Source organism: Hordeum vulgare, chromosome 5H (assembly GCF_904849725.1).
Source record: "Hordeum vulgare subsp. vulgare chromosome 5H, MorexV3_pseudomolecules_assembly, whole genome shotgun sequence".
NCBI classification, from domain to species: Eukaryota; Viridiplantae; Streptophyta; class Magnoliopsida; order Poales; family Poaceae; genus Hordeum; species Hordeum vulgare.
In genome coordinates this window covers 454,061,095-454,088,834 of record NC_058522.1, presented here as the reverse complement: position 1 = coordinate 454,088,834, position 27,740 = coordinate 454,061,095, and the positions used below count along the sequence as shown (strand labels likewise).

Sequence of the window (27,740 nt, the reverse complement as noted above, 5' to 3'; positions counted from 1 at the left end):
AGTCGAGGGAGATGCCCCGTAGCAACAACAACGGCTACATCCATGGCGAGGATGCAACCGTATCGGTTGCTGCTATGTGTGAGGATGCAATAGAAGCGGCCGCGTCCATGGCGAGGATGCAATAGCAGCGACTGCTGCCATGCGCGAGGATGAACAATAGCGCCTGCTTCACGCGGATGACGAGTGTTAGAGCTCGCCGGAGGGGTAGGATTGGCATGAGGATGCAACAATAGAGGAAAAAAATGCTTGTAGAAGCGGCAAGATTTGGGCGGCGGGCTTGCAGTGTCCCTCACGTGGTTGAGAGGGGTGGGGTGGAGGAGAGGGGGCAAGCAATCACGAGTGCGGCTCCGCGACTAGGAGAAGACGAGAGGGAGAAGATGACCCGCGACTAGATCTAGAGAGCATAAGGTTGCGGGGATAAAGGCTCGGAAGGGATGTATTGAACCCAGACATGTGTCAACAAAAGGAGGCGGCTTAACTGGAGAGAAAATCAGTAGGTAAATACACCGAATTACGAGGGGCGTTTTTTTTTTTTTTTTGCCTCTCCTGACCGTGTGGGGCTGATTTCCGGGCCCACCGGGCATACAGAACCACTTGGTTCATTCAGGAGCCGGCAGTATAGCCTAGCCGAGTCGCATCTTCTCGTGTCGTCCCCAGGAGAGGAGAGGAGAGCAGAGCGAGATCAAATCCCACCACCGACCGACCGACCGGCCGCCGGGAGATCTGAGCCGGTGCTGGCAGATCCGCTCCGCTCGGCTCGGCTCGGCGGCGCGATGGAGTGGGAGACGGTGCAGCACCTGGACCTCCGCCACGCCGGCGGCCGCCGCGGGGCCGGCGCCCCCGCGCGCCCGCTGCAGCCGCACGCCGCCGCCTTCCGCGCCTCCCAGGCCATTGTCGCCGTCGCCGTCGGCACCCACGTCGTCGGTACTCCCCCTCCCCCCTCCGTCTCCCCCCTCTCTCACCCCTCCGCCGCTAGTTCGGAGGGCGGGTCCTGCTGATCTGGTCTCCGCCGCTGCTGATCTGAGCAGGGCGGTGCTCGAACCGGACTAGCTCGGGCGCCGGAGATGTGCGGGGAGTTGCTTGCGCCCCGTGTAGCTTCACTGATCCGAGCAGCTTAGCCAGCGCCCCATGCGTGCGAGCTCGACCACTTCATGGACGCGAGACTGCTGTGGGAAATTTTATGCCGGGCATGGGTTCAGCTCTCGCCAGGAGTACTCGAATTTGACTACCTGGGGCTGTGGAGCTCGAATTCTGGGCTCCCGAGTTTACCGTGTGTGGCTGCCGTCAGTGATCTACTACGAGTGTGATTGATCAACTACGAGTCCAGCTCTCGCCTGGAGTACCATGGTCCATGGACCTGCAGTAACTGACTAGTTAGTCTTAGCCCACGCAGATCACTTGCATAGCTTGTTTTCGGCACCCAGGTGACACCTCTTGGGCCTAAAATGCCGCGGAGCTGTGGGTACTATGTATCCATGGTTATCTGCTGAGTAATAGCTGTTGTAGTAGGATTTCTGGAAGATACTATCGCCTGACCACGGCTAGTTAATGTCGGTATCATATGGCAGAGTCGCATTACTTTGGATATGTTACTGCGATTCATCATTCATGTCATCCTGTTGTACACTTCTGGTTCGGGGGATCCTTTGATTGTCACTTTGGGATAATCCAATCGGTTATGCTTAAAAAGTATGACTCCACTGCATACTGTTTACTCAATAACTACACTGAACTTTGTGTAAGACGTTAAAGGGGTGCTCTGGTTGGTATATGTTGTAAAGCTCTCATTGGTTGTCTCGTTTTTCTCTTCTGTTTGCAGAATTTGATGCTTTGACTGGAAGCAAGATAGCTTTGGTTGACCTTGGAGCTCGTGTTGTTCGTATGGCATATAGCCCTACCTCTAGCCATGTTATCATTGCTATCCTCGAGGTTTGTTTCAATGCTCTGTTATTTGGTAGAAGCTATTTCATCCACTTAGAACAACAAATAATATTGTACCATCTAGAACTAGCAGAATTGCCTATGTTTTCAATACTGTGGGCAGAAAAGTTACTATTGTTCAATTCTATCACTAGACCTCTTTTATGGCTTTTATCTGTCATCATTCATCTGCCATCACAATGATAAAATATTGCTTTGTAGTAAGTTCTGAACTCACATGATATTAATATCGCTCTGTAGTAAGTTCTGATCTCACATGGTATTGACATCTCATGCAACTGTTTTTTGTCTATGCATATCTCGTTCTGTAGGATGCTACAATCAGATCATGTGATTTCGCTACCGAGCAGACGCTTGTGCTGCACTCACCTGAGAAAAAAACAGACCACGTTTCAATAGACACAGAAGTTCATCTTGCGTTGACACCTCTCGAACCTATCGTTTTCTTCGGTTTTCACAAAAGAATGAGTGTGACAGGTTTTTCTCTTCACTTGAAGGGCTCTGCATTTCATTAATAATATTCACCTATATGTGTTCTTTAATGCCCTTTCTCTCTTGTAGTTGTTGGGACTGTTGAAGGTGGGAGGCCACCAACAAAAATAAAGACTGATCTTAAAAAACCAATTGTCAACCTGGCTTGCCATCCTCGACTTCCTGTGTTCGTAAGTCAATCATTCCTTTACTTCCTTCTTTTTGTTGATTCCTTTACATATCTTTTTGGTGCTTTCTTCTATTTTCCTATCTTGACATACAGACTTATAATTTCAGTATGTAGCTTATGCTGAAGGCTTGGTACGCGCCTACAACGTCCAGACATATGCTGTTCACTACACGTTACAACGTAATATACATTGCTTGTTTTCTTATGTTTAATCATTTAGCCACTAGCAGGCTGTATAAATTTTCCATTTTTTGGCAGTTCCGGTTGACAGTACAATTAAGCTCATGGGAGCTGGTGCTTTTGGGTTTCATCCGACCTTAGAGTGGGTATTTATTGGTGATAGAGGGGGCACTCTCCTGGCATGGGATGTATCAACTGAGAGGCCAAACATGATTGGAATGTAAGTTGTGCTGTACCTTGTACACTGTTGAGATTGGGAGAAATATGATCTCTTGTTTTGTGATATTTTTTTTTACATTGTGCAGTAATACTAAGTTTTTATCGCATGGACACCATTAATGTTATATTGATTGTTGGTTGGAGATCAAACATTGAGTTGAGTAAAACACCGGTTGAGTTAGAGCAGTTTTTACAGGGCTGCTTTTATGCATATTAGAGTGGTTCCTTTGGATTTATTTGCTGCTAGCTGTATTATCTGTCATGTCCTTTTGCAGAAGTTATAGTGGAATCCTGTCACCCCACTGGAAGACAATTGATTTTACATCTAATTAGTTTATCTTTCTGTACAAGTTCAATTTAAAGTTCTAATATTGTGCTTCCAGTTCCTTGACATGAATTTCATTAGGAAATGCGTAGTGACATGTTGTAGCATAGTCAACCCGCTCCATGCACTTCTCTGTTATTTGGATGCCATGTTATTCAGTGCTTCCAGATCTACTGTTCATTCTCAGTTATTTCCTTCTACATCTTTCATCTATCTGCAATGTGATAATCTGATTGTTGCCTTTTTTCTATCAGTACACAGGCTGGTTCCCAGCCAATCACATCTGTTTCCTGGCTTCCTACGCTAAAGCTGCTCGTGACGATTTCAAAGGATGGGGGTCTCCAAGTATGGAAGACACGAGTTATAATAAATAACAATAGACAACCTATGGAAACTCATTTCTTTGAGCGTGCAGGTTAGTTTTTGTCCTCCTTCCTGTTTATGCTTTTGCTCGAACTTTTTTGTATCTTTTTTATGCTTCGGGTTTCAACTGTTATTTTGGATAGTTAGTGGTGTATCTCGGTGAGATGGTGACTGTACATCTTTGTTATAGCACTTAAGCCATTTTATTGTTCTCATATGTTGTTAAAATAGTCTCAATAATTTTGTTTATCAAATGTGCTACTTATTGATTGCTAATCTTTCTTGTTTCCTTCCTACAATGAGCTGTGTAACCATTTTCTTCGTTAACTATGCAGCTATTGAAACAATGGACATCACAAAGATACTCACTCTTCAAGGTGGAGAAGCGGTGTACCCTTTGCCTCGAATAAAGAATTTGGCAGTGCATCCAAAGTTCAATTTGGCTGCAGTGATTTTTCAAGTTAGGCCACACTAACTTTGAACCCCATAAATGCAGTATTAATTGCAATGAGTTTCATAAAAAAATGTCACTTCACTGCTTTGCAGGATATGTCTGCGACAGAAGCTGCAAAGAACAAGGCTGCATACACACGGGAAGGAAGGAGGCAGCTTTTTGCTGTACTACAGGGGGCTAGGGGGTCAACTGGTAAGCATATGGATGTGTTTTTTTCCTTCTTATTTTGCTATATTTTCAATATTCTCAGATCATCCCCTTGGTTAAAATTGCTGAAAACTCTTCATTTCATTTTAATTGGATCCTACGGGTTAAAATACTGTATGAAGTCAGGCTGTATTTGCCACACTATTAGAATTTTGAGCACTTATGCACTATAATATGTTCTGGTATTGCAGCTGCTGTTTTAAAAGAGAAACTTTTGGCCCTGGGTTCATCCGGAATTTTAGCAGAGCACCAACTCCAGGCGCAGCTTCAAGAGCAGCACTTGAAGGGGTAGAATTTGTATTTCCATATACTATGTCACCATACTTTTTTCGTTGCACACAGTATTTATTAATGGTTGGAGTTGATTTTTTTTCTTTTTGTCAGGCAGAGCAAGCTAACTATCTCAGATGTCGCAAGGAAGGCTTTCCTTCACAGTGTATGTGCCTCCTTTTGGTAGCTTTCAACTTGTACAATGTCCTTACATGAATTGAAGCTTTGTAGGTTCCATCGTATCTCAAAAAGTATACATTCGTTTCACAATAAAAACCAACAATCTCTTTGAAAGCTTCATTCTCAAAAGAATGTGTTCTTAACCTATGTTGCATCAGTAAAGCTTCCCATTTCAGCCATTTGTTAATAATATTCTATATCTTATCAGTTTTAGCCCTTATTGTTGGTTAATTCTGCCAGTCAATCAATACTTGTGCTTGTATGTTGTTTCAAACTTCTTAATATCTTGCAAACAATTTGTGCAGCATTTCATGGAGGGACATGCTAAAAGTGGTCCAATCTCTCGTTTACCCCTTGTTACTATTTCAGATCCTAGCAACCTTTTGCGAGATATTCCTGTTTGTCAGGTGACTGCTATAACATTCAACGTTTTTTCTTACTTCAACTATTTTACTCTCTAACCAGTTTGCTAGTTTTGTAACTCCAGCCATTCCATCTGGAGTTGAACTTCTTCAACCAGGAGAACCGTGTGGTTCAGTATCCAGTTAGAGCTTTCTACTTGGATGGATTTAACTTGATGGCCCATAACCTATCATCTGGAGCCGAAAATCTCTATAAGAAGCTTTACTCTACGGTATTTATTGAACAATGGTGCAAATTTTCTTGTTTATTTTATTCATTCTCTGTTTTATAATTCCCATGCACCCTATTCCCAGATTCCCTCAAATATGGAATGCCACCCCAAGTATATTTCATATAGCCCAAAGCAGCATATGTTTCTAGTTGTGTTTGAATTAAGTGGTCCGAGTGGAGTGGCGCATGAAGTTGTTCTTTACTGGGAGCAGACTGATTTACAGACAGTAAACAGCAAAGGAAGTTCAATAAAAGGTTTTCCATTTTGTGACATACTGTATCTAATTGCCAGCGTAGGACATTTCTACATGATTAGCTGACCCCTGGCATGTGTTGCTCTTTCTTAGGTCGAGATGCTACTTTTTTGGGACCGGATGATAATCAATATGCTATTCTGGAGGATGACAGAACCAGCCTGAATCTTTATAATCTCAAACCAATAGCCACGAAGGAAGCTCTTGAAAATAATGCTGCCGTGCTCGAAGAAGAGAACACATTTGCTGAGAATCCTACTGCTAATCCAACACAAAAGCAAGGTCCCATGCAGTTTACTTTTGAGTCCGAGGTCGATCGCATATTTTCATCTCCACAAGGTAGGTTGTCCTGCCATCTTGCCTCTCTTCTTTCAACAAAAAAGAACGATATGTTATAGAGGTGACCTACTTGGGATATCAATGTTAGTGGAGCTCGGGTGAACTATTGCTGACTAATGCATTGCTCCTTGCAGAATCATCCTTGTTGTATGTGATCTCGGGGAAACATATTGGACTGGCGAAGCTCCTCACTGGTTATAGGTTATCTACAGACAATGGGCTATCTATTACCACAAAAACTGAAGGGAAGAAGTTTATCAAGTTGAAGCCAAACGAGACTGTTCTTCAGGTGCTTTATTTGTATTGATTCACTCCTAGGGTTCTGTAAACAGTCTTCCAAAATGAAGTTAGTGACTGTTCTTGATGATGGGGTTCACAAAATTATGATACATTTTCCAAAGATGTTCTTGGATGGGTTCCTTCGATTAGTTTGGCGTAACTGATTTTCAAATGATGCATTGATTCATGTCTAAAATATTAATCTAATATGGGCATCCTTCGATTAGTACCCTTTTGAAACTTGTCTAAAACAAGCATTCAGTTTCACCACCAGCATTATGGGCATGCAGTTACTTGACTGTGTTTGACCTGCGTACTCTTAATGAAATTTATCTAATATGCAGGTCCACTGGCAAACAACTTTGAGAGGTCCTGTTGCCGGAATATTGACAAACCAAAGGGTACTAATTGCCTCTGCTGATCTTGATATACTTTCAAGCAGCTCAACCAAATATGATCGTGGTCTCCCATCAATATCCTTTAATCATTCTAGTTTTCCGATACTCTCGCTCGTTATGTTGTTACTCAAACTTGGATAGCTTATGTCTTGTCTTGCTCTAAACTGTTAATCATGTTTTGTTGAGCACTTAACTACTGCATACTATCGGTCAATGTTGTGGGTTGGACCAGCGCTTATCTTCTCAAGTGCAACTGCAATAAGTATGCTTGGATGGGACAACAAAGTTCGATCAATCCTTTCCACTAGCTTCCCTCGTTCTGGTAACAGTTACTCCCAGACTTCTTTTTGTTATGATGACATAAGTTGCTTTTTCTTTCATTTAAATAATCAACCGAGCATTTGTGTTATGTTCCCAGTTTGTTACCATGCTCCATGCTATTGTTTTCTTGTTAATTCTATGAGTTCGTGCTGGACTTAACCATATTCATCTTTATGCATGCAGTGTTGCTTGGTGCCTTGAACGACCGTCTGCTGCTTGTGAATCCAACAGATATAAATCCGAGACAGAAAAAGGGTGTGGAAATAAGAAGCTGTCTAGTTGGTCTTCTTGAACCTCTTCTTATTGGATTTGCTACCATGCAGCAACACTTTACTCAAAAAATCGATCTTTCAGAAGTGCTATACCAAATAACATCGAGGTATTGTTTTTTGCTTGATTGCTGTAGTCATTTTCCAGTACACAAGTGAGTTATTTCTGTTGTAGCATTTAGCAATCATGCACTGTCATTTGGTAGTTTATTCATGTTTTATGTTGCGTGTTAAACTTTAAACCAGAGTATTTTTTTGTAGTTTATGTATTTGACTGGATGTCCATGATTCACACATTTATGTCCTTATCCACTGCAGGTTTGATAGTCTGCGTGTTACTCCTAAGTCCCTGGACATATTATCTAAAGGGCCCCCTGTCTGTGGAGACCTTGCTGTATCATTATCTCAAGCAGGACCTCAGTTTACACAAGTGAGCTTAACCTCCACCCTTTTTTGTTTCCTTAATTGTTCTTCGTTGATCTAATACTTCATTGCAATTTGTGGTAGATCATGCGCTGCAATTACGCAATCAAATCTCTCCGGTTCTCTGCTGCTTTATCGATATTGAAAGACGAGTTTCTGCGTTCGAGAGATTATCCTCAGTGCCCTCCCACTTCTCATCTGTTCCAGCGTTTCCGAGAGTTGGGCTACGCATGCATTAAGTACGGTCAGCTATCATCTCTAACTTGATCTACAATAAGATATCCTCTCCACTCATATGACTAATTGCAAAGGCTATTTCCATTCTTTTTCCTGTATCACAAGATGTCAATACTTCTGCACAAACCAAATGTAAATGTATTTTCGACTCCAGGTACACTCTATAGATATTGAGCTTTCAGAATTGGTGTCATCCTCCCTGAAAACATTGTCTGAATTGATCCTGTGATGTTCTATTACCCTTTGTCCCAAACAAATACTGAAATCGCTTAGAGATACTAGACATCATCTTGTATATGGAACTTCAAAGATTTCCCTGGCATGGCTTCATTTCCACATTGGCAACTCCAGACAGTATCCATAGTAGTTAATTTTGTTTGAAAAGTTCTGACTAGTGGGCATGCCGGCCCAGTCACAAGACTAGTAGCCATGTAGAACTTTTGTAGTCAAAGTAAAGTGATCTGTTGTGTTTGGATAATGTTTTTTTAGGGGAGATAGTATTTTACATAGCAATCACATGTTGTGCATGTCCTTTGCTAATTAACATATAACCTTAACGACTGCTTTCTTGCTCCTTAAATATCATTGGATAAATTTATGTTTTGTAAGGACTGTTCTTGTTTTCCTTATTTCCAGTTTCCTAGGTGTAACATTCTATGTGATTCAGAGCATAAATGATTGATGCATTCATTTTCAGGTATGGTCAGTTTGACAGTGCAAAAGAAACATTTGAGGCTATTGCAGATCATGAGAGCATGCTGGATCTGTTTATATGTCACCTGAACCCTAGTGCCCTGCGACGCCTTGCACAAAAGTTGGAGGAATCTGGTACAGATCCTGAGCTGAGACGTTATCTCGAAAGAATACTGAGAGTTCGTTCAACTGGATGGACACAAGGTGTCTTTGCCAATTTTGCTGCTGAAAGCATGGTGCCTAAAGGCCCGGAATGGGCAGGAGGGAACTGGGAGATCAAAACACCTACCAGCATGAAGAGTATTCCTCAGTGGGAGCTTGCAGGAGAGGTCATGCCCTACATGAGAACAACTGATGCTGCTATCCCATCCGTTATTGCAGATCATATCGGTGTTTACTTGGGTGTGATGAAGGGCCGGGGTAATGTAGTGGAAGTAAGCGAAAAGAGCTTGGTTAAAGCTATGGCAGCAGCCAGCAGTGAGAATGCGCAACCGACATCTTCTGAATTGGCACTGAAAAACAAAGCAAATGCTGCTGGTGATTCAGTTGGTGATAGTCTGGCCAGGCAGCTAGGGGTTCAAATTGCTTCTGCAGATGAACAGGCAAAAGCAGCAGAGGAGTTTAAAAAGACTCTGTATGGTGTTGTTGATGCTGGAAGCAGTGACGAGGATGAGTCAACGTCAAAGACCAAAAGGATACAAATCAGGATACGTGATAAGCCAGCTGCACCTGCTGTTGATGTTAACAAACTGAAAGAAGCCACTAAACAGCTAGGTTTGATGGCTCCTCCGATCAGTAGGACAAGGTCATTGTCAGGAACACCACAAGAATTGGCTCAACCAGCAGGCCCAGCACCATCTGCTGCTCCAGCAATGCCGAGTGGCGCAGTTGATTTCTTTGGAAATACTTTGGTGGCACCACCACAAGCGCCGGCAGGCGGCACGGGTCCTGTAATCGGAGGCCTGGGAGTGACAGCTGGACCTATTCCCGAGGACTTCTTCCAGAACACCGTTCCATCACAGCAACTTGCGAATCGACTGCCTCCTCCAGGAGCAATTCTGCAAAGAATGGCCAATCCTGACTCTGGGATGAACGTTGGCAGACCGGTACCTAACCAAAACATGACGGGCAATGTTGGTCTTCCAGATGGTGGGGTGCCGCCACAGGGGCCACAGCAAGGCCAGTTCGCTCAGCAACAAGGCCAGTTCTCTCAGCAGCAAGGCATTCCTATGAACCCAATTGGCCTACCTGACGGTGGTGTACCCCCACAGAGCCAGGCTCTTCCTTCACAGCCACAGGGCTTCCAACCTGCTGTTCCTACTCCGTCGCAACCAATTGATCTCAGTGCTCTCGAGGGTCCAGGAGCAGCAAAGCAAGTTGCTCAGCCCCCAGCGCCTAAAGCCGTGCGTCCTGGCCAGGTACTTTACTCTACTCTACCTTTTGTTAGGCACTTTATCTGATGGACTTGGCATAGCTTCAGCTGACACCTGTATCCGTGATTGCAGGTACCCCGTGGCGCTCCTGCTGCAGAATGCTACAGGATGGGTCTTGCTCATCTTGAGCAGAATCAGCTCACGGATGCACTAAATTGTTTGGATGAAGCATTCTTGGCCCTTGCCAAGGACCAATCACGTGAAGCCGACATCAAAGCACAGGCTACCATTTGTGCGCAGTACAAGATCGCCGTTTCATTGCTACAGGTAATAATAATCTTTTAATCTGTCATCAAAGTTCAGGTTCTTCTCTGCTGCCGCTGCTGCTCATTTTTTGCTTGAAATAAATTTTATGCGTGCAGGAAATCGCTCGGCTGCAAAGAGTCCAGGGAGCTGGCACGCTGAGCGCCAAGGAGGAGATGGGCAGGCTGTCTCGGCACCTGGCATCCCTGCCCATCCAGGCCAAGCACCGGATCAACTGCATCCGGACCGCCATCAAGCGCAACATGGAGGTCCAGAACTTCGCCTACGCCAAGCAGATGCTGGACCTGCTCTACTCCAAGGCGCCGCCGACCAAGCAGGACGAGCTCAAGAGCTTGATTGACATGTGCGTCCAGCGGGGGCTCACCAACAAGTCCATCGACCCGTTTGAGGACCCCTCGCAGTTCTGCGCCGTCACCCTCAGCCGCCTCTCCACCATCGGCCATGACGTTTGCGACCTCTGCGGCGCCAAGTTCTCCGCCCTATCTGCACCAGGCTGCGTCATCTGCGGCATGGGCAGCATCAAGCGGTCCGACGCCCTCGCCGGCGCTGGCCCCGTCGCCTCGCCCTTTGGCTAAGTTTTGCGTGTGACGGGTTCTGTTCTGTTTACCTGAGCCTCTGTTTCTTGTATGTATTAGTGTGCAGTTAACATTCTTTGTTTTGTGCCGGGTTGTTGTAGCAGTTCTGGTAATAGTTGGCCCTTGGAGATAACATTTTGTTGTGATTAATTTCTATATATGCTTCTACAGAACATACATAGATAGGGCTTGTTTGTCCTAGCAGATAGCGATCCATGTACCTACCCACGGCATATGCAATATATTTTCGCTGTTCTTTTGTCTTTTGGAAGTTCAATTTATTTGCAATGCTTGTGGTCATGTTAATTTTGCTGTGATTAGCTTCTCCATTTGATTATACAGAGCTCGGTCCTAGCATCTAGTGATCCATGTACGGTATTTATGGTATTTTGTTGATCTCTTGTGGTTGAAAGTTGAATTAATTTGCATTATTTTTGGTAATGAAGGTGAGTGTTAATTGTACAAAGGCTTGTGCCCTGCGGTTCGCTCTCAGGATGTCATGTCATGTACTCCCTCCGTTTCTAAATATAAGTCTTTTAAGATATTTTACTATAAGTCTACATACGAAGCAAAATGAATGAATCTATACTTTAAAGTATGCCTATATACATCCGTATGTAGTTCACTAATGAAACCTCTTTAAAGACTTATATTTAGGAATGGAGGAAGTAAAACCTTGGTTGAAGAAAAAACCAAGGTACGTGTTATCTTCTTCGAGTTAAAACCAAAATTCAAAAAAGGTTTATCTGAGTATTTTACTCGGAGAAGCATTTTTTGAATTTTGCAAGGTACGTGTTATCCTATATATTGCAATATGCAAGGGGACAAACAAGAACACAAGACATACTGCATGTGATGGATTGGTAGGCTCCGTGATTCTTCTTGCTCAAGACATATCGGGTCTTCCTTCATTAGATTCACCATGGATCTCATAAAATATAGCTTTCTGTAATAAAATTTCATTTATATCATGTTAGTCACTTAAATGCAAGACATGAACATGTTAAAGATGACTAACATGGAAATCATATGCATGACTGAACATACACATTATGTAGTGCAAAACTCATGTAGGATTCAAATACATAAGAGTTATAGGTCAATGGCTATCATCATGCCAAATTTAAGTCTTAAAAATATGGTTAGTTATATTATGATGTATTTTTATAACGTATTTTTCATTAAAAATTTATCCTAATATAGCTGAAAATGTCACCATTGCGTAGAACGCAAAAAATTACACAATATTCATATAAGACACGTTTTCATCGGATGTACGGATTAAAAGTTATATCAGTTTTAATATAAGATAGTGTGACTCCTTACAGTCAGGCGCCACACAGTGTAGTGTGGCTCCTTACTCTTAGGCGTCACACAATCAGGAGTGTGGCCCCGGGTGCCACGTTGGCCAGAAGTGTAACGCCCATATGCTAGGCGTTACATAGTGTAGTGTGACGCCCGACTGTCGGACGCCACACAAAAGGGTCAAATTTATTTTGAACGTAGTCCAGTTTGTGAATTTGTTTGGTTTAGGGGTCAATTTTGTCGATTTTGCCGCATATCCCATTCCAACCTGAGTAATGTTTTTATGGCCCACCTCCCCCCCTAATCACGTGTATAGATGTCGTTTTCCAATTATTTGAGCTACTCCCTCCATTCCCTTATACAAGGTCACTATGAAAAATATATTTTGCATCTATATAAGGCCACCGACAGTAATTGAGGTAACATTAATGATGTTTCCTCATACTAGCAACTTGTTTAATAATTGCATGCATGTATTCATAATGACAGTTGGCTACTTTCTTCTCACTCATTCGCTGCATGCATGCAGCGTATTAATGATTCCGGTTAACGAAAAGAAAAGTTGATTTTCCAATCGGTCATTAAATTTTGCCTTGGTATCTGTAATATGAGTTTGTGGCCTTGTATAAGGGAATGGAGGGAGTATTCTCCGTCTACATGGCTCCTGTCACCCACCAAGCCGCCGATCTCCCGATTTAGAGCGCATTTTTAATCCTTCCACCTGGCGCCTCCCTAGTTCTTCTCCAGCAACCCAATAGGATGTGGTGACTGTTACACGGCGCCCGAGTGCCACGTCTCTGTAGCGTTGCGGTGCCCCATCTTCAGCAAGGTGGCCCGCCGTTGTGGTTCACGCGGCCTGCAGATTCGTTACATGGGTGGGAGGATTAGCAACCATGAGGATCAGCGCGCGTCCCTTTTCATTGGGTTTATTCACCTTGTGGGTCGGCTCTATTCGGAATCGGCAGCATGCGCGGCAGATTGCAGGAAACGGCCATGCCTCCTCCTCTGATCTAGGTTACCTGACACCTAATTTAACCTACTTCAAATTTGTGCAATACAAGCAATTTATTTCGCTTGGTCTGCGAATTGATTGTTAAACGTGTTCATATCTTGTTTTGTCCTATGTTCTTATTGTTCACGCTTGGATAATTTTTAATTTCTGCAACTAAAATTTGGTTCTAATACAGTGTGTGTGAGTATTCTGGTCTTTAAATTCCTATGCTTCTTATTAAGATGACTTTGATATGCTCTTTTCATGCTTCCTAGTAATGAAGCTTCCAAATTAATATTACATATGCTTCCATAGTTCGCCCATTTTTTCAGTGAATTTATTGAGAAAAAGAGTGATTTCGATATGCCAGTGACACAAACCATGCATCCCCATGTTTGCGGTAATCTTACTTAGTATCCTTATTTATTTCCAAGCTTCAAAGTAAGAGGATTGATATTGAGAAAGGACATTTTCATGCTTCCTGCTGATGGAGCTTCCAAAATAATATACTTCGCATTCTGCTTTGGTTTCATACAATGGTTCCATACTCTCTGGTTCTTCTTTCTTAAGATTTTTGTTGTTGCTATTGTTATCAGGGATGTCATGCACCGTGCTATATATTGTATGTTTCTTTGGTCTAGGTACTTTGTTTTTAGTCAAACAGACAACCACGTGTATGTTGTGACAAAGCAACTTTTGTTGCTTCGGGTAAGCCATGCTTCCTACTTCTATGTCGCATATGCTCCCTATAATATTGATGTTTCTCTTCATCTCAATTTTGTATGCTTCCATTGCATATCATCTATGTTTCTATTGATCAAATATCCGCTTCGTATAAGCTATGCTTCCTACTTTTAGGTTTCCCAGATGTTTCTATAGCAATGTATTCTTTTCTTCATCTGAAATGTCGGTGCTTCCACTACATAGCATGTGTGTTCAAACTGTTGCTTCGTGCTAGCTTCTTTTCTTGTGCTTCCATGACCCACTGGTTATGTTGTGATAGATCAAATCATCTTTTTTTTTCATGTGTGCTTACATATGTTTTGCACAGAAGGATGCCAACCAATACCATACATCATTGATTTTCTCAAACTGCTTGCACTAGTCTCTCCCCACAATGTTGAGAGCGTCCATTTGAAGGCGGCTGAGGAGGTGGTGGAGACATGGGCGGAGACAACGATCAAGTCCCTCCTGCAGGATGTGCTTGCATGCATATCAGCCGAACTCCAACAGCGGAGCCATCTTAGACGTTGAACTTGTATCAGATTTTCTTTTAATGTAACTATTTTTTTTATTGTAAATGTATTTGGATTTTGTTGCATGGAAGCTAACTTTCATTTGTTAGGAAACAATGTATAGTAGCACAATTTATGTATCAGCGGAAAGCAAATATATTTATTGTTGATAGAACCAAAACAAAGTGAGGAAGCAAATTTTGTAGTCTTTTTTTTATGTGGTAAGCAAATTTTCTAGTCGACAGAAACAAATTCATGTTGAGTTGAAAGAAAACAAACAATTAAAAATGGACACGGATTTCTATTAGACCAAACAAAAATTATAATAGATGAAAATAAAATTATTATAGTTAACGGAATTATAAAATCACAGAAAGCAAATGTTTGACACGACATCTCATAAAGGAAGCAATGCACCCGCAAAAAAATAATAATTTAAAAGGAAGCAATGAAAGACAAACTAGTCTCGTTTGAAAACCCATAAAGCAGTGCATGTATGAGCCGCATGTTCCGAAAAGGGTAGTAATGAAGCAATCAATCAATCAATTACCAAATCAGATCTCATAAGGCCTGACTCAAATCGAACGACCCTGATGCATTTAATCGGACGGCTTCCTACTGTTTGCTAAAACGCAAGTACCTGTAGTCTGATGCCTAGCGGTCTTCTATAAAAACATGCCAATTAACGACAACTTATACTATGAATGTTTAAGAACCCTTTTTTTTTGAATAACTGAGATGACAAAGCAACAAAATTATGTTTATGTGACCTTATATTAGGGATAAGGGCCCCTTCTCCTTGTCTTGTCCGGCATCCCTGAAATCTCCCTCATCCTATAATTATTGTATAAGCCTTCGATTAATCCTGTGCTTATATAGGCACCATAGAGTCCATACCCAGCTCGTCGGACACGTACGTAGACCGATTTGAACATGCATAAAAACTAACTCGAACTTAGCAAGCAAACATGCAAGTTGACCCGAACTTGTTGCCTCCTGAAAACATAGAAAAATGTATAAAATGAAATATTTTGACAAAAATGAGGAGTAGTGTGCGTCCCTCTCCTCTCAAGCGACCGCGTCGGCCAACCTCCCCTTCCTCCAGCCCACCCTCTCCCTCTCCTCTCCGTCGCCGTCGCTAGCACCCACGATCGGCCTTGTCCCGGGTTCGCTTGTGGCGGCGGCCCCCTGCCCTTCCCCTCCCGGTGGCTCTCCGACACGGGGCAGAGCTGCACAGGGGGATGCTCCTAGGGGCCGGCGTTCCAGGTGACGGCGGGGCTCCCCGACGTGGCGTGGGCGGACGGCTGGGCGGCGGCGTCGTCGTTGGCGGCGGGGTGAAGCTGTGGTTCGATCTGGCGGCGGCCTCCCGGCCTAGGTCTAGGCCCTACGGGGCCCACCTAGGCCTCGACGGGCCAACAACAGAGCGGGTCTGCGGCAGAACTTTCGGGAGTCGAGGGAGCGGCAACCAGCGGCTGGGTGCTGGCGGCACCGTTACGAGCCCGCTGCAGTACGGCCGACAGGGCTTAGCGGGCCCGTTTCAGGCCTGGCTGGGCCAGGGGTGGCCTGGTATGCCCTGCTGCCGTGTCTGGTCGGTGACCGCGGCAGTGTCGAAGGCGCGTGCCTCCCGCACGTCGGCGGTGGAGGTGGATCTCCTCCTGCTCGGTTTTGTGCTGCTGCTCCATCATTTGGCGCAGCTCTCCGATCTCCTTGCCTCGTGTTGGTATTCGCAGTGAGACTGCATGGATGGTGGCGCAACCGTGCTGGTGCATGGGGTTAGGCGATGGTTTGGTTGGTCGGCTTCGGTTGGGCGGTGGGGTTTGGAGTGCGGGAGAAATACTTGTCGGTTCGTCCGACTCCGATGCGGTGACACCGACGGGTGCCACCATTCCTTCCTGGAGGGTGTCGGTGGTAGCCATCCCCTACCCCCTTCCACGTGCCGGGGGAAACCCTAGGACTCGTCCGGGCAGCAGCGTCATCGACGCCGCATCCCTTTTTGGAGGTGTTGCTTGGCATGCGACGTATCGGAGCCTCGGGCTGTGGTGGTTTGTCTTAAAAAACACAGCGGTGGAGGATGGTCCGCTCTTTGTCGAGCTAACGTTGTTGGCATTTGTTTCTTTTTTGTTTTTTGAGCTTGATGTGATGTTCGCCCCAACAATGATCTATGTACGGTGTTGGCTGCTTTGTATACAAAGCGAGGAAAAAGCCTTTTTCGGTAAATGAAATATTGTGCAAAAACAGTTAGAGTAACCTAGTTATCTGAAGCTCATCATCATCCAAGCCATTATGAAATCACATCGAAGTCCATAATATTTACGTCGTGCAAACAAGTCTATTAGAAGTACCAGTGACGGTCATTAATTGTTGATTACTACATAGCAAGCAATATGTCAGCTACAAGTTATCTATCTATATTCTAACTAGGGTCGGAACATAAAAGATTACATGGAACCTTTTGACGGTCCTCCATGAGTATTCAACAAGCGTTCCCATATCAGGGTTGTAGTATATATCTCAAGACATTCATGCGAGCCATAGCCTTGTCTCCTTTACGATCTAGTTGGACGTCAGAGATAATCTAATGTATCTTGGTACACTATCTCATCATCAAGACGCATGGAAAATGGGTAGTCGAGCACATGCCGCTGATGCCACCGTGGCGGGTTGTTGCCTTCCACTTGGTTGCACATCCATATCTCGACCAATTCACTGTTAGGCCCTGGAAGAAGCGAGCGACCTTGTAGGCGTTTGAGCGATGATGGTCGCGCCCGAACCCGATCGAACGCGGCGGAACGCTGTTCGGGCTCGAAGGCAGCACGCGAATTTGGCGTGTGGCCGGGTTGAGCACGCGCACGTACGGTATCCTCGATCGGCGGGTAGCAACACTAGCCCGTCGCAGTGCGCGAGCCCATGCAGGCCTTGTCGCTTTTGGTACGTGGTGCGATGAGCAGGCTAGCTGTAGGGCTTCTTGTCTTGCTGGTGAAGTTGTGGAGGTGCGCCTGCCTGAGAGAAGGAGGGGTCGGCGCCGGCGCCGGAGATGGTGTCGCGCCATGCCTTGCAGACGCACCGCAGCCGCAGCTAGCAGTGATTTGGTGGGCAGCCGGACCAGGATCTTCCACAGGATCAGCTCGTGAGGCAGGCACGGCATGGTCAGGTCGCCGGTCGACGGACCAACTTCGAGCGTCCATCGTCACCTATCTTGAAGCTTGTTGGCTGCCTTTCTCTTGACCAGCAAAAGGGCCCGTGCGTTGCAACGGGAGAAAACAATAATAATCATATAAAATGATATCGAGTTTAAGTAGGACCTGAGTTGAAATAGCGTCCACCTTCAATTCCTGCACCATGGGTTTGGTTGGTCAGACCTTTGCACTATTCCAGCTCCACCCAGCATCACCTTGCCCTTTTGTGTCGAGACGCGCCTCACTCATGGCTATCTCACCTGAGCTCTTCTGCTGCCTTTTCCGGGCCCTCCATTATATTGTGCATCCTTGACGCCTTTCGTCTTCAACCACGGTTTTGTGTGAACACATGTAGACATTTTAGAATATAAGATTCATCAGTTTCATTTAAGGCCCTGTTTGGAACCATAATAGATTATGATAATCTGGATTATGAAGATAGATTATATAATCTGATTTATAAAAATAATCTAGGTGAACATGTTTGGAGGCCAGATTATACAAACTGTAATTCAGGTTTTACATTGCATAATGACCTTTCTGTCCTTTTTTTTTTAAAAAAAAGAGAGGAGGGTATTAAAAGATTGATGTTTATTGTACATGTAGAAACATTGTACACAAGTATTGCTTGACAAATTTATCACTATATGAAGAAAACGAAATGGAAATAGCTAATCATGTAAGGAGAAGCAAAGTACATAACGCTAGTTTTATTTAGTTCCTGACTTACGCCTTGCCCCGATCACTTTTAGGTTGTTGCCGGCCCGCCGGCGCTTCGCGTCATGACCGGCAAGCTTGGTTTCTTTCTGTCATTATGTGTACTCACTTCATGCTATCTTTCAATCAATCAGATCAATATCTGAGCTGATTAGCCATTGGGTCATCCGATCTCTCTGTTTGCGTTTGCATTGATCAAGCAAAACACAAATTAGATGCCACTCGCCTCCATGGATCAGAATAGAGGAAAGGGCAGCACAGGGGACCCTGAGCCACACCGAAGCCATGGATTAAATAGCCACACACATACCGATGTAGCGATCAGCCAGTTGCGCCCTTGGTCAGCCGTCGCCACATCTCTGATCCAGATCGCCATGGCTCCGATCCAAATCGCCAACGCTGCTGCGTCGCGACCTAGCACAGCCACTCCCTAGCCCAGGAGCATCGCCGACAGCGACATCCGGTGCCATAGGGCACCACCCTCCCCGAGGAACGACGCCACTGGGTCACGCCCTCGCCGAGGAACAGCGCCACCGGGTCGCGCCCTCGCTGAGGAACATCGCCGGCAGCCACATCCGGAGACATCAGGCCGCGCCCTCGCAGAGGAGCATCGCCGACAGCGACATCTCGTTTTCTGACTTAAATCCGGGCTGCGGGTTGATTACCTGAAACATCAGGGGGTTTTCTAAAAAATGCAAAAAATATTCTTTTTTGACTCAAAAACGGACTGCGGGTTGAATACTGAAAAAGCGACGGGTGTTTTTGCAAAATGACCGCGACGGACGACAGAAGCGCTCCGCGCTTTATTATTACTAGCAAAACGGTCCGTGCGTTGCAACGGGAGAAAAGAAATCCTATTCTCTAATGGCAATGACCATATTTTACTGCATCATCGAGATACACTATCACTTTCATGTTCATGAAATCATGAACAATTTTTGAAAATCATGGACATATTTGAAATCGTGAACTCAATTCACGAACATTTTCTTAACCATAACAAAATATATTTTGGCTGAGCAAACTACATTAATGAACCATGTGTGAGCTAGATTAATGAATGATATGTCTCGCTTTGACCTAGCGTGGTGGTGTTTTTCATAACCAATAAAAACCATGACATCAGAATAAACATAGTTGTGTATGGAGGCAAAATGAACATTTAGTCATCTTCATATAACTTACAAAAACTAACCTATAAAAAGTTGTGTCAATTTTTTGGGGCACAACGTTGTACAAAAACATGGAAACTGTTTTCTTACGCAGCGCGTGAGGGACTTAATAAAAGTATAAAACGAAATCTACAAATCTCCTAATATAATCTCTACGTAAGAGACAGTTTGTTTTGTTTGTTATTTACGTATCCGCTTTAATTTGTGTGAACATTGTAAAGAATTTGATGGACATTTTATTTCAAATTACCAAATGTTTTTTGAATACACGATCATTTTTTCAAAATTGTGAAGATTTGTATTTCACTAACATTTTCTCGAAACACTGCAAAAAATAGAAACGTTAAGAAAAATACTTGGGCCAAAGTTTTTAAAATTCCCCATATAAAAAGGTATTAATTAAGGATGTAAAGACAATTTCAAAAATAATTATCATGAAAGATAATATTATATTTGAAGTTTACATATTTTTTAAGCTATTTCATATATAACTTTTTGAAATTTAGAGTTAGAGTTTTAAAGATATGAATATTTAAAAATATATTTGAATCTGCAAAAAATAGAAACATTAAAAAAATTAAGCCGAAGTTGCAACAATGCAGCTCTAACTTACCCCAGCCTGAAATCAAGTAGAGAAAAGAAAAAGAAAACTCGATGGTGGTGGGGGTTGAACTTGGGTATCCCTAGTGGGAGTTGAAGGCTCAAGCCACTCGGGCTAATGTCAATCTATTGTATATAAAGGGCCGAGCGCTAGATGAACCAAAGCCACTGGACGACGAATTTAAAAAAGAAAAACGAAGCATTTTCTTTATTTATGGGTGGCACAGTGGGTAATTTATGTCAACTTTAAGGTTAATATTAATGACGGACGACAGAAGCACTAATTGCTTTATTAATACTAGGACAATGCCCGTGCGTTGCTACGGTGGCACATATATTCTTCCAACTCCCTAATCTGTTTGATGAATATGTTTTCGAATTCATTCTATGAATGCTGAAAATTTTGATTCTGTCAACAGTTGTGTACTACTTAGATTCGGGACACAACCACTAACTATCTTTGAGATGCATCAGACTTTGATTCATAGTATTTTGAAAACGTAGGAATAAGAAAAGTATAGGGTTGAAGTGGCATGTCCACTTGAATCCTATAGGATTAGCTATGAGTGTTTGATGCCACAGGAAAACAAAGGAATCGTAAAAAAGGTTGAAGTGGATGTTAGAATTTCTATGAAATGTAGTTCAAAAGATTCCATCGGAAATATCTATATAGGATTCAATCATATGAATAAAAGGACCAACATAGCTAAAATTTAAAATCATTTCAATCCTTCAAAAATCCTATTTATTTCTTTTGAATCAAAGATGCCATAATGTAGAAAAAAATCCTAAGGATTTCAATCCTCCAAAAATTCTATAAAATGTCTTTAAATCAAAGGAGACCGAAAACACTAAATTGTTAGTAAAAATCATGTAGGGAGGGAATCTCTCCCTCCCTAGCCTTGGAGTGGAGCAACAACGAACCGTTGATACTGGAAACTAATAGCATCATTGCAGACAAAATGATCATGGAGCCGGACCAAAACCGATCACGTGTAGCAGCTCGAGTTGGCGAGATAAAGAGGCTTCTTTTCTGTAGGCTCAGAGCATGTAATATCACATGTGAGTAGGAGTAGAAATAAAGTTAGTTGTATGTTAGCTTAAATGAAACTCTCGATCCCTTATACTGCTGTTTGGCTACGGAACGGACCCGATGAAATCGGCATCTTGTGTCAGCAGGATTGTAATGAGCTACCTTGATAATACTTCCTCTATAAACTAATGTAACAACGTTTAGATCACTATTTACGGAGAAAGTACAATTCTTTCCGTTCACAACAAAAAAACTAAATTGTCCGTGCTTGGACGTGGTATGGCCATGTACCGTAGCACGAGCTCTGTTTTCGTGGAAAGTTGTAACTTGACTACGTGAGCTAATTCAGCGCTCGAGAGTGAGAGGTGCAATGCAACACGGCACGCACACACATTTTTCTCCGAGGCAAAAAAGCAGCTGAGGCCGTTCCGTCCGCTCGCCCGACGCAGAACGCTTCTGGCTTCCTGTCCTCTCCCCCCTGCCACCATCTCATTCTCAATTCTTGGAGAGGTCGTCCCCCCACCAACCTGATCCCCCATTAAACATCCGGCGCGCAACCAGACAAATCCTTCCAGGCGGCACCACCACCACCAGCAGCAGCGCCACTGCCACCCCCATCCCCATCCCCACCCGCACGCGCGCGGCGAGCAGGCGCCATGCGTCCGACCGGCACCAGCAGTAGCCTCCCGGCCCAGCCGGGCACGCCGGGCCGCCCGCGCCGCCACCCGGATCTCAGCCTCCTGATGCCGCAGCACCCGGACGTTTCCTCCTCCCTGGCCGTCCAGCTCCCCCTCCCTCCCCCACCACTGCTGCTCCCCCCGTCGGGGCCGCCGAACCCGCCCAACCCCGACGGGCCTGCCCCCGCCCCCGCTGCACGAGCTCGAGCGCGTGCGCCGCGTGGGCAGCGGCGCGGGCGGGACGGTGTGGATGGTGCGGCACAGGCCCACGACCCGCTTCTACGCGCTCAAGGTGCTCTACGGGAACCACGACGACGCGGTGCGGCGCGAGATCGCGCGGGACATCGCCATCTTGCGCACCGCCGAGCACCCGGTGGTGGTGCGCTGCCACGACATGTGCGAGCGCGGCGGGGAGCTGCAGATCCTGCTCGAGTACATGGACGGCGGGTCCCGCGACGGATGCCGCATCGCCTACGAGCCCTTCCTGGCCCACGTGGCCCGCCAGGTGCTCTCCGGGATCGCCTACGTTCACCGCCGCCACATCGTGCACTGCGACATCAAGCCCTCCAACCTGCTCATCGACTCGGCGCGCCGCGTCAAGATCGCCGACTTCAGGGTGGGCCGGATCCTGAACAAGACCATGGACCCCTGCAACTCCTCCGTCGGCACCATCGCCTACATGAGCCCCGAGCGCATCAACACCGATATCAACGACGCCACCTACGACGGCTACGCCGGCGACATCTGGAGCTTCGGCCTCAGCATCCTGGAGTTCTACCTCGGCAGGTTCCCCTTCGGCGAGAACCTCGGCCGGCAGGGCGACTCGGCCGCGCTCATGGTCGTCATTAAAAACGATTCACTCTCACAAAATTTGGAACGCTGGTTATTTAGCATGAAAGCAAGGGGATTTTGTGTAAAATGTGAAAAAACGGTTCGGCCTCACTTATAAACGGACTGCAGGTTAGTTGAAGGAAACTATAGGGGTCTTTCTGCAAAAACGCCATAACGAACGACAGAAGCCATCGGTGCTTTATTATTAGGGAGATATATATCTCTCCCTAATAATAAAGCAAATACGGTTTCTGCTCGTCCGTCTTGGAAATTAGCCCTAAAGTTTGCATAAATTACCCACCATGCCACCGGTAAGTAATAGAAAAAGTTTCATAAAGCGAAAATCTTGGACTGGGCCGGCCCATGTAAAAACCTCCTATATTACGCTCTGCACCCTGGGAGAATATCCAGCACACTGTATGGGCCGGCCCATGCACAGGCACCTGCTTTTAGTTCCGTTTATTTATTTATTTTCAGTTCCGTTATAATTTAGAACTTCAAATAATCTTTAAAATTTTAATAAACTGAAAATTATAAATCAACATATTTAAAAAATTAAAATGTTTGTGACTTCAAAAACTGCTCGGAGTTTTGTAAAAAATGCTGGCATATACAATAAAATGTTTGCAATTTTAGAAAAATATTTGTACAAAATGCTTTCTAATTCATAATATGTTAATGCATTTAAAAAATGTCCTAATTTTTTTAAAATATCTAATGCCTGTTTTGATAGTTTTTTTTTATTTAAAATTTTCCGTTCCATTTTTGTTTATCTATAATTTAAATAATTTAGAATTACAAAAACTTTTGCATATTCAAAAATAGGAATTTTGAATTAAAATGCTGACGAATTTTTATTTTGAATTAAAACTTGGATTCAAAGAAAGCGCCGGATTTTTATATTATTTTTGCAAATTCAAAAACAATGTCCATGAATTTAATAAATATATTACTGATTTATAAAAATGTTTGTTTATTGAAAAAAACTTCATGCGTTTCAAAAATGTTTGTGAATTTAAAATAAAATCCTCCAACATAAAAAATTATGTTCGCCTTTTCTTGAATTGGTCGCCAATTCAAAAGAAAATATTTAAACCCTTTCAAAATATAAAAAATATTCACGATTTTTAGTAAATGTTTGTAAATTGTAAAAAATGTTCTCGATTTTAAAATTGTTCTCATATTTATAAAATTGTTCACGAAAGATCTAATGTATGTAGTTAAACATTAATGCTTCTAAGTCTTTGCAACAAACCTGTGTGAATTTTTAAGAATTAACTGTTGTATGGATCGGATTATTATTTTTTATGTTTTCTATTTTTTTTTTGAAATTCAGAATAAACCTTTGAGTTACCAAGATTTTTGACAACCATGATATATATTTTTTGAAAATGTAAAGATTGATTCAACTTGTGAATGAATTTAAAAGAAGAATCATTTTCTTGTATTTGTGAATAAAATTTATAAATCAAGCGATCATATGTGAACATAATGTGGTCATCATCATTGAAGATTATGTTTTTTTCTGTGGCAATGTACGGGCCATTTTGCTATGTATATATCTTTACCTAATAATAAAGAGGTTATCACTTCCGTCGGAAAAACCCACCGAGGTGATTTTACAAAAAAACACTTACTGTTTATGACATTAAACTCGTAGTATATATTAAATATTTTTGTAAATACTCATATCTTTTAAACCGTAACTCCAAATTTAACATATTATACATGAAATTTGATTAGAAAAATATGTAGAATTTAAATATAATATTATTTTATCTGTTAAACATTTAATAAAAATACTATCTAGGGTGCAATCTTAATAAATAAGTCATTATTCATCTTTCTTTCATACCGGTACTCATCCGGGTTGAGAATGAACACGTCAACAAAATTAGGATTAGAGATGAAACTGAAGGTCACTTGACTGATTCTTTATACGTATTAAATCTACATGCAAACCGTGTTAAAATAGAAGACCTGTGAAATTTTGAACTGCATTTTTGTAGGATAAGACCATCTTTATTTGTATCATAACTATAAATTCTTAAATTATAAACATTTTTTATAAATTAAGAGCGTGTGCCGTGTGGTATTTTTTTCTCCCGTTGCAACGCATGGGCCTTTTTGCTAGTATAATATAAATAGGTAAAGAGGAGAGAGGAGAGATATGATTTTTGGCACCGTACGTAGGCCGTAGCGGTATGAACACGTACAGTGGGATTTCCAGCGTCCGTCATCAGCCATACGCACGTGTATACACGAGCAGAGCTGAGACAAACCAAACCAAAACGATTCGATGGTGCCTCAACCGAGTCGGACACGGAAGCTGTAGCAAACTCGAATTTGGAAATTTGGATAACACGGAAATTAATTGACTCGGACTTGCCTCCTGAAATCTGACGTTTCGGTTGCCGTGTGATTGGGAACAGGAAGAAGATCTGAACCGTTATTCTCCGGGAATTGGTTTTTCCCTTCTTGCATTGCATTGCTAGCTGCCACGGCCTCGTCCTGGACCGACCACAATCCGGCGGATCCCTTCAGCCGGATCGATCATCGTCCGATCTGACAATATCTAAAAGCATCTAGAACCGGATCCTTCGTAATTGTTTTAAACGTTCCGAGCTAACCGGCACTCCTCATATCCAGCACAAATATAGGATGGATATGAGGCTGCTCTAGCGCCTACGGACACGACCGTCACGTCAGCGCGACCCACCACCCAACCAACAAATACCCCCTGTCCGAAAACCCTAGACATCGATCACTTCAGTCTCGCCATCCAGTCCACTCTGATCCCTTCCCATCCGATTCGATGGCTGGCGACGGAAGCCACTCCGGTGCAGAGTTCGACGGACCCAACATCGATGTGCAGGAGGTGGACCTCCGCATCATGTTGAGGAGGTCGCTTTAGGATCAACCCGTCCCCGGCAACGGCGGATCTTCTTCTTCAGCGCTCGTTGCCCGTTGACGGAGCGTCGGCGCCATCGCTGGCCCTTCCCGCCCGGCATGCAGCTCCGGCCGCTCTGCTCCGCTAGTTTAGGTACGTCGCCCATCTCCACCACTATCTGCTCTGGAAATGGTGCCTGGCCACCGCCGGGTCCTTGTGCCCGCGCCGAGCCAAGGACACACAAGGACGCCCGAGTCGAAGGTGCCTGCAGCCCGTCGTGAGCGGCAGCAGGCGAGGGAAAGGGTGGAGGCAATGGCCGCGCATCGGTCAACCCGGAGGAAGCGCTCCTCGCATCAGTCCTTCGGCGCTCTCTCACGACGGCGAATGTGGATGCGCGCCGCCTCCGATGCAAGAATATCGAGGCGCTCCGACTCGCCATCGCGTTGTCGGGGTGTGAGGCAAACAAGGAAGCGGCGACCATGCCATGGAGCAAGCCTGCCTGCTCCGCAGTCTGTCGGACGTGAGATGCAGCTCTGATAACTCAAACATGACGGACTCTCCACCTCTAGCTCCGACGACGACACACCTCCGCACACAGACGCTTATATGGAGGAGGGGCACAACCGCGTCAAAGACCGGAAAGGGAAGGGGCCGGTGAGGAAATGATGATTTCCGCTGCCCTTCCCTTATGTTTATATTTTTATTATGTTTTATGTAATTTGTTCTATGAATTTGCCAATGAATTATGTTCTCTTTTGTCCAGCGATGCAATACAATCCTATGAACTGCTTGTTTGATCTAGTTATGTAGCGTTGCATGTATTTGTATAGTTTTAAAGGTTCGGATATAAAAATACGGATATGAAAGGCAATAAATAAGATGCGTAAGGTTCGGCTTTTAAGGATTAAAATTTGCAAATTCCGACTGTAAATGCTCTAACGTCTATAGAATCACCGAGCGCTGCTGTTTAGCCTACGCACTGCTCCTCTCCCTTACTTGTTGAGAGATGAATAGGACAAAAAAGGCTAGGTTATATTGTTACAGTAATCTAATGGCTATTGTAATTTTCTTGACAGAAGTAACATCGAAGATACTTGCAAATATTTTTTTATAAATATAATAACATTTTGTTCAACGACGGCATAAAAAATAGAAAAACAAATGGTAGGGATAGGTCGGCCGACTTTCCAAATAACAGTGGCAAGCAACTTGCAACGATGGTGTTCGATCTTCCAGCATTTCGTCTCAGGTTTCAAGCAATATTTGGTCGATCTGGCAAAAAAACAAAATGTGGGTCGGCTTGCAACATCATGCTTTTAACTTGTCATGTCAATTGTCCGGCTTGTAGCAGTACCAGCAAGCCTTGCAACGTCATACGGTTTTGCGACACGAAGATCAGGCATTTGTCGTAGGAAAAAAACCAACGAAAACAGGCGTTGCAACATCACAGCTCAACAGTTGTGACCCAGCCAGCCGTGGATTGTGTACCAGTTTTGTAACATGATAGTCCGGCTTTGCAACAGAAAAAACATTGGAGCCCAGATTTGCAGCGTCGAGCATCCAACATGTTGCATCGCAATCGTCGCTCGCAGCATGGCCCACAACATCGATGAAGTTGTCATAGCACCCATTTGTGCCACCTGTTGGAAATATGCCCTATAGGCAATGATAAATAGTTATTATTATATTTTCTGTTTAAAGATAATCGTTTATTATCCATGCTATAATTGTATTAAATGAAAACATAGATACATGTATGGATAAATAGACATAACAATGTCCCTAGCAAGCCTCTAGTTGGCTAGACAGTTGATCAAGGATAGTCAAGGTTTTCTGACTATGTGCAAAGTGTTGTTGTTTGATAACTGGATCACATCATTAAGGGAATCATGTGATGGACTAGACCCAAACTATAAATGTAGCATATTGATCGTGTCATTTTATTGCTATTGTTTTCTGCGTGTCAAGTATTTGTTCCTATGACCATGAGATCATATAATCCACTCGCACCGGAGGGATGCCTTGTGTGCATCAAACGTCACAACGAAACTGAGTGACTATAAAGGTGCTCTACAGGTATCTCCGAAGGTGTCCGTTGGGTTAGTATGGATAAATACTGGTGAAAAGAACGTGGATGTCGCCTAGAGGGGGGGGGGTGAATAGGCGCTTTAAAATAGTTAAGGTTTAGGCTTGAA

General features: G+C 43.9%; 1 protein-coding gene and 2 pseudogenes across 1 annotated transcript; 2 read left to right on the top strand and 1 right to left on the bottom strand.

The window, feature by feature from the left end:
• Nucleotides 1-617: 617 nt before the first annotated feature.
• On the top strand, nucleotides 618-11,181 carry LOC123398439. The gene is made up of 24 exons (XM_045092909.1): nucleotides 618-924; nucleotides 1,820-1,929; nucleotides 2,253-2,418; nucleotides 2,503-2,603; nucleotides 2,710-2,782; nucleotides 2,861-3,002; nucleotides 3,581-3,741; nucleotides 4,025-4,149; nucleotides 4,236-4,335; nucleotides 4,542-4,638; nucleotides 4,735-4,786; nucleotides 5,106-5,207; nucleotides 5,288-5,434; nucleotides 5,517-5,688; nucleotides 5,781-6,026; nucleotides 6,161-6,315; nucleotides 6,650-6,778; nucleotides 6,908-7,025; nucleotides 7,208-7,403; nucleotides 7,612-7,723; nucleotides 7,801-7,955; nucleotides 8,651-10,064; nucleotides 10,152-10,346; nucleotides 10,442-11,181. The coding sequence occupies exons 1-24, from the start codon at nucleotides 774-776 to the stop codon at nucleotides 10,916-10,918; spliced, it is 4,896 nt and encodes a 1,631-aa protein (XP_044948844.1). The 5' UTR covers nucleotides 618-773; the 3' UTR covers nucleotides 10,919-11,181.
• A 5,861-nt stretch (nucleotides 11,182-17,042) lies between these two features.
• LOC123396867 lies at nucleotides 17,043-17,594 on the bottom strand (annotated as a pseudogene).
• Nucleotides 17,595-21,803: 4,209 nt separating this feature from the next.
• LOC123397860 lies at nucleotides 21,804-22,869 on the top strand (annotated as a pseudogene).
• The last annotated feature ends 4,871 nt before the right edge of the window (nucleotides 22,870-27,740 follow it).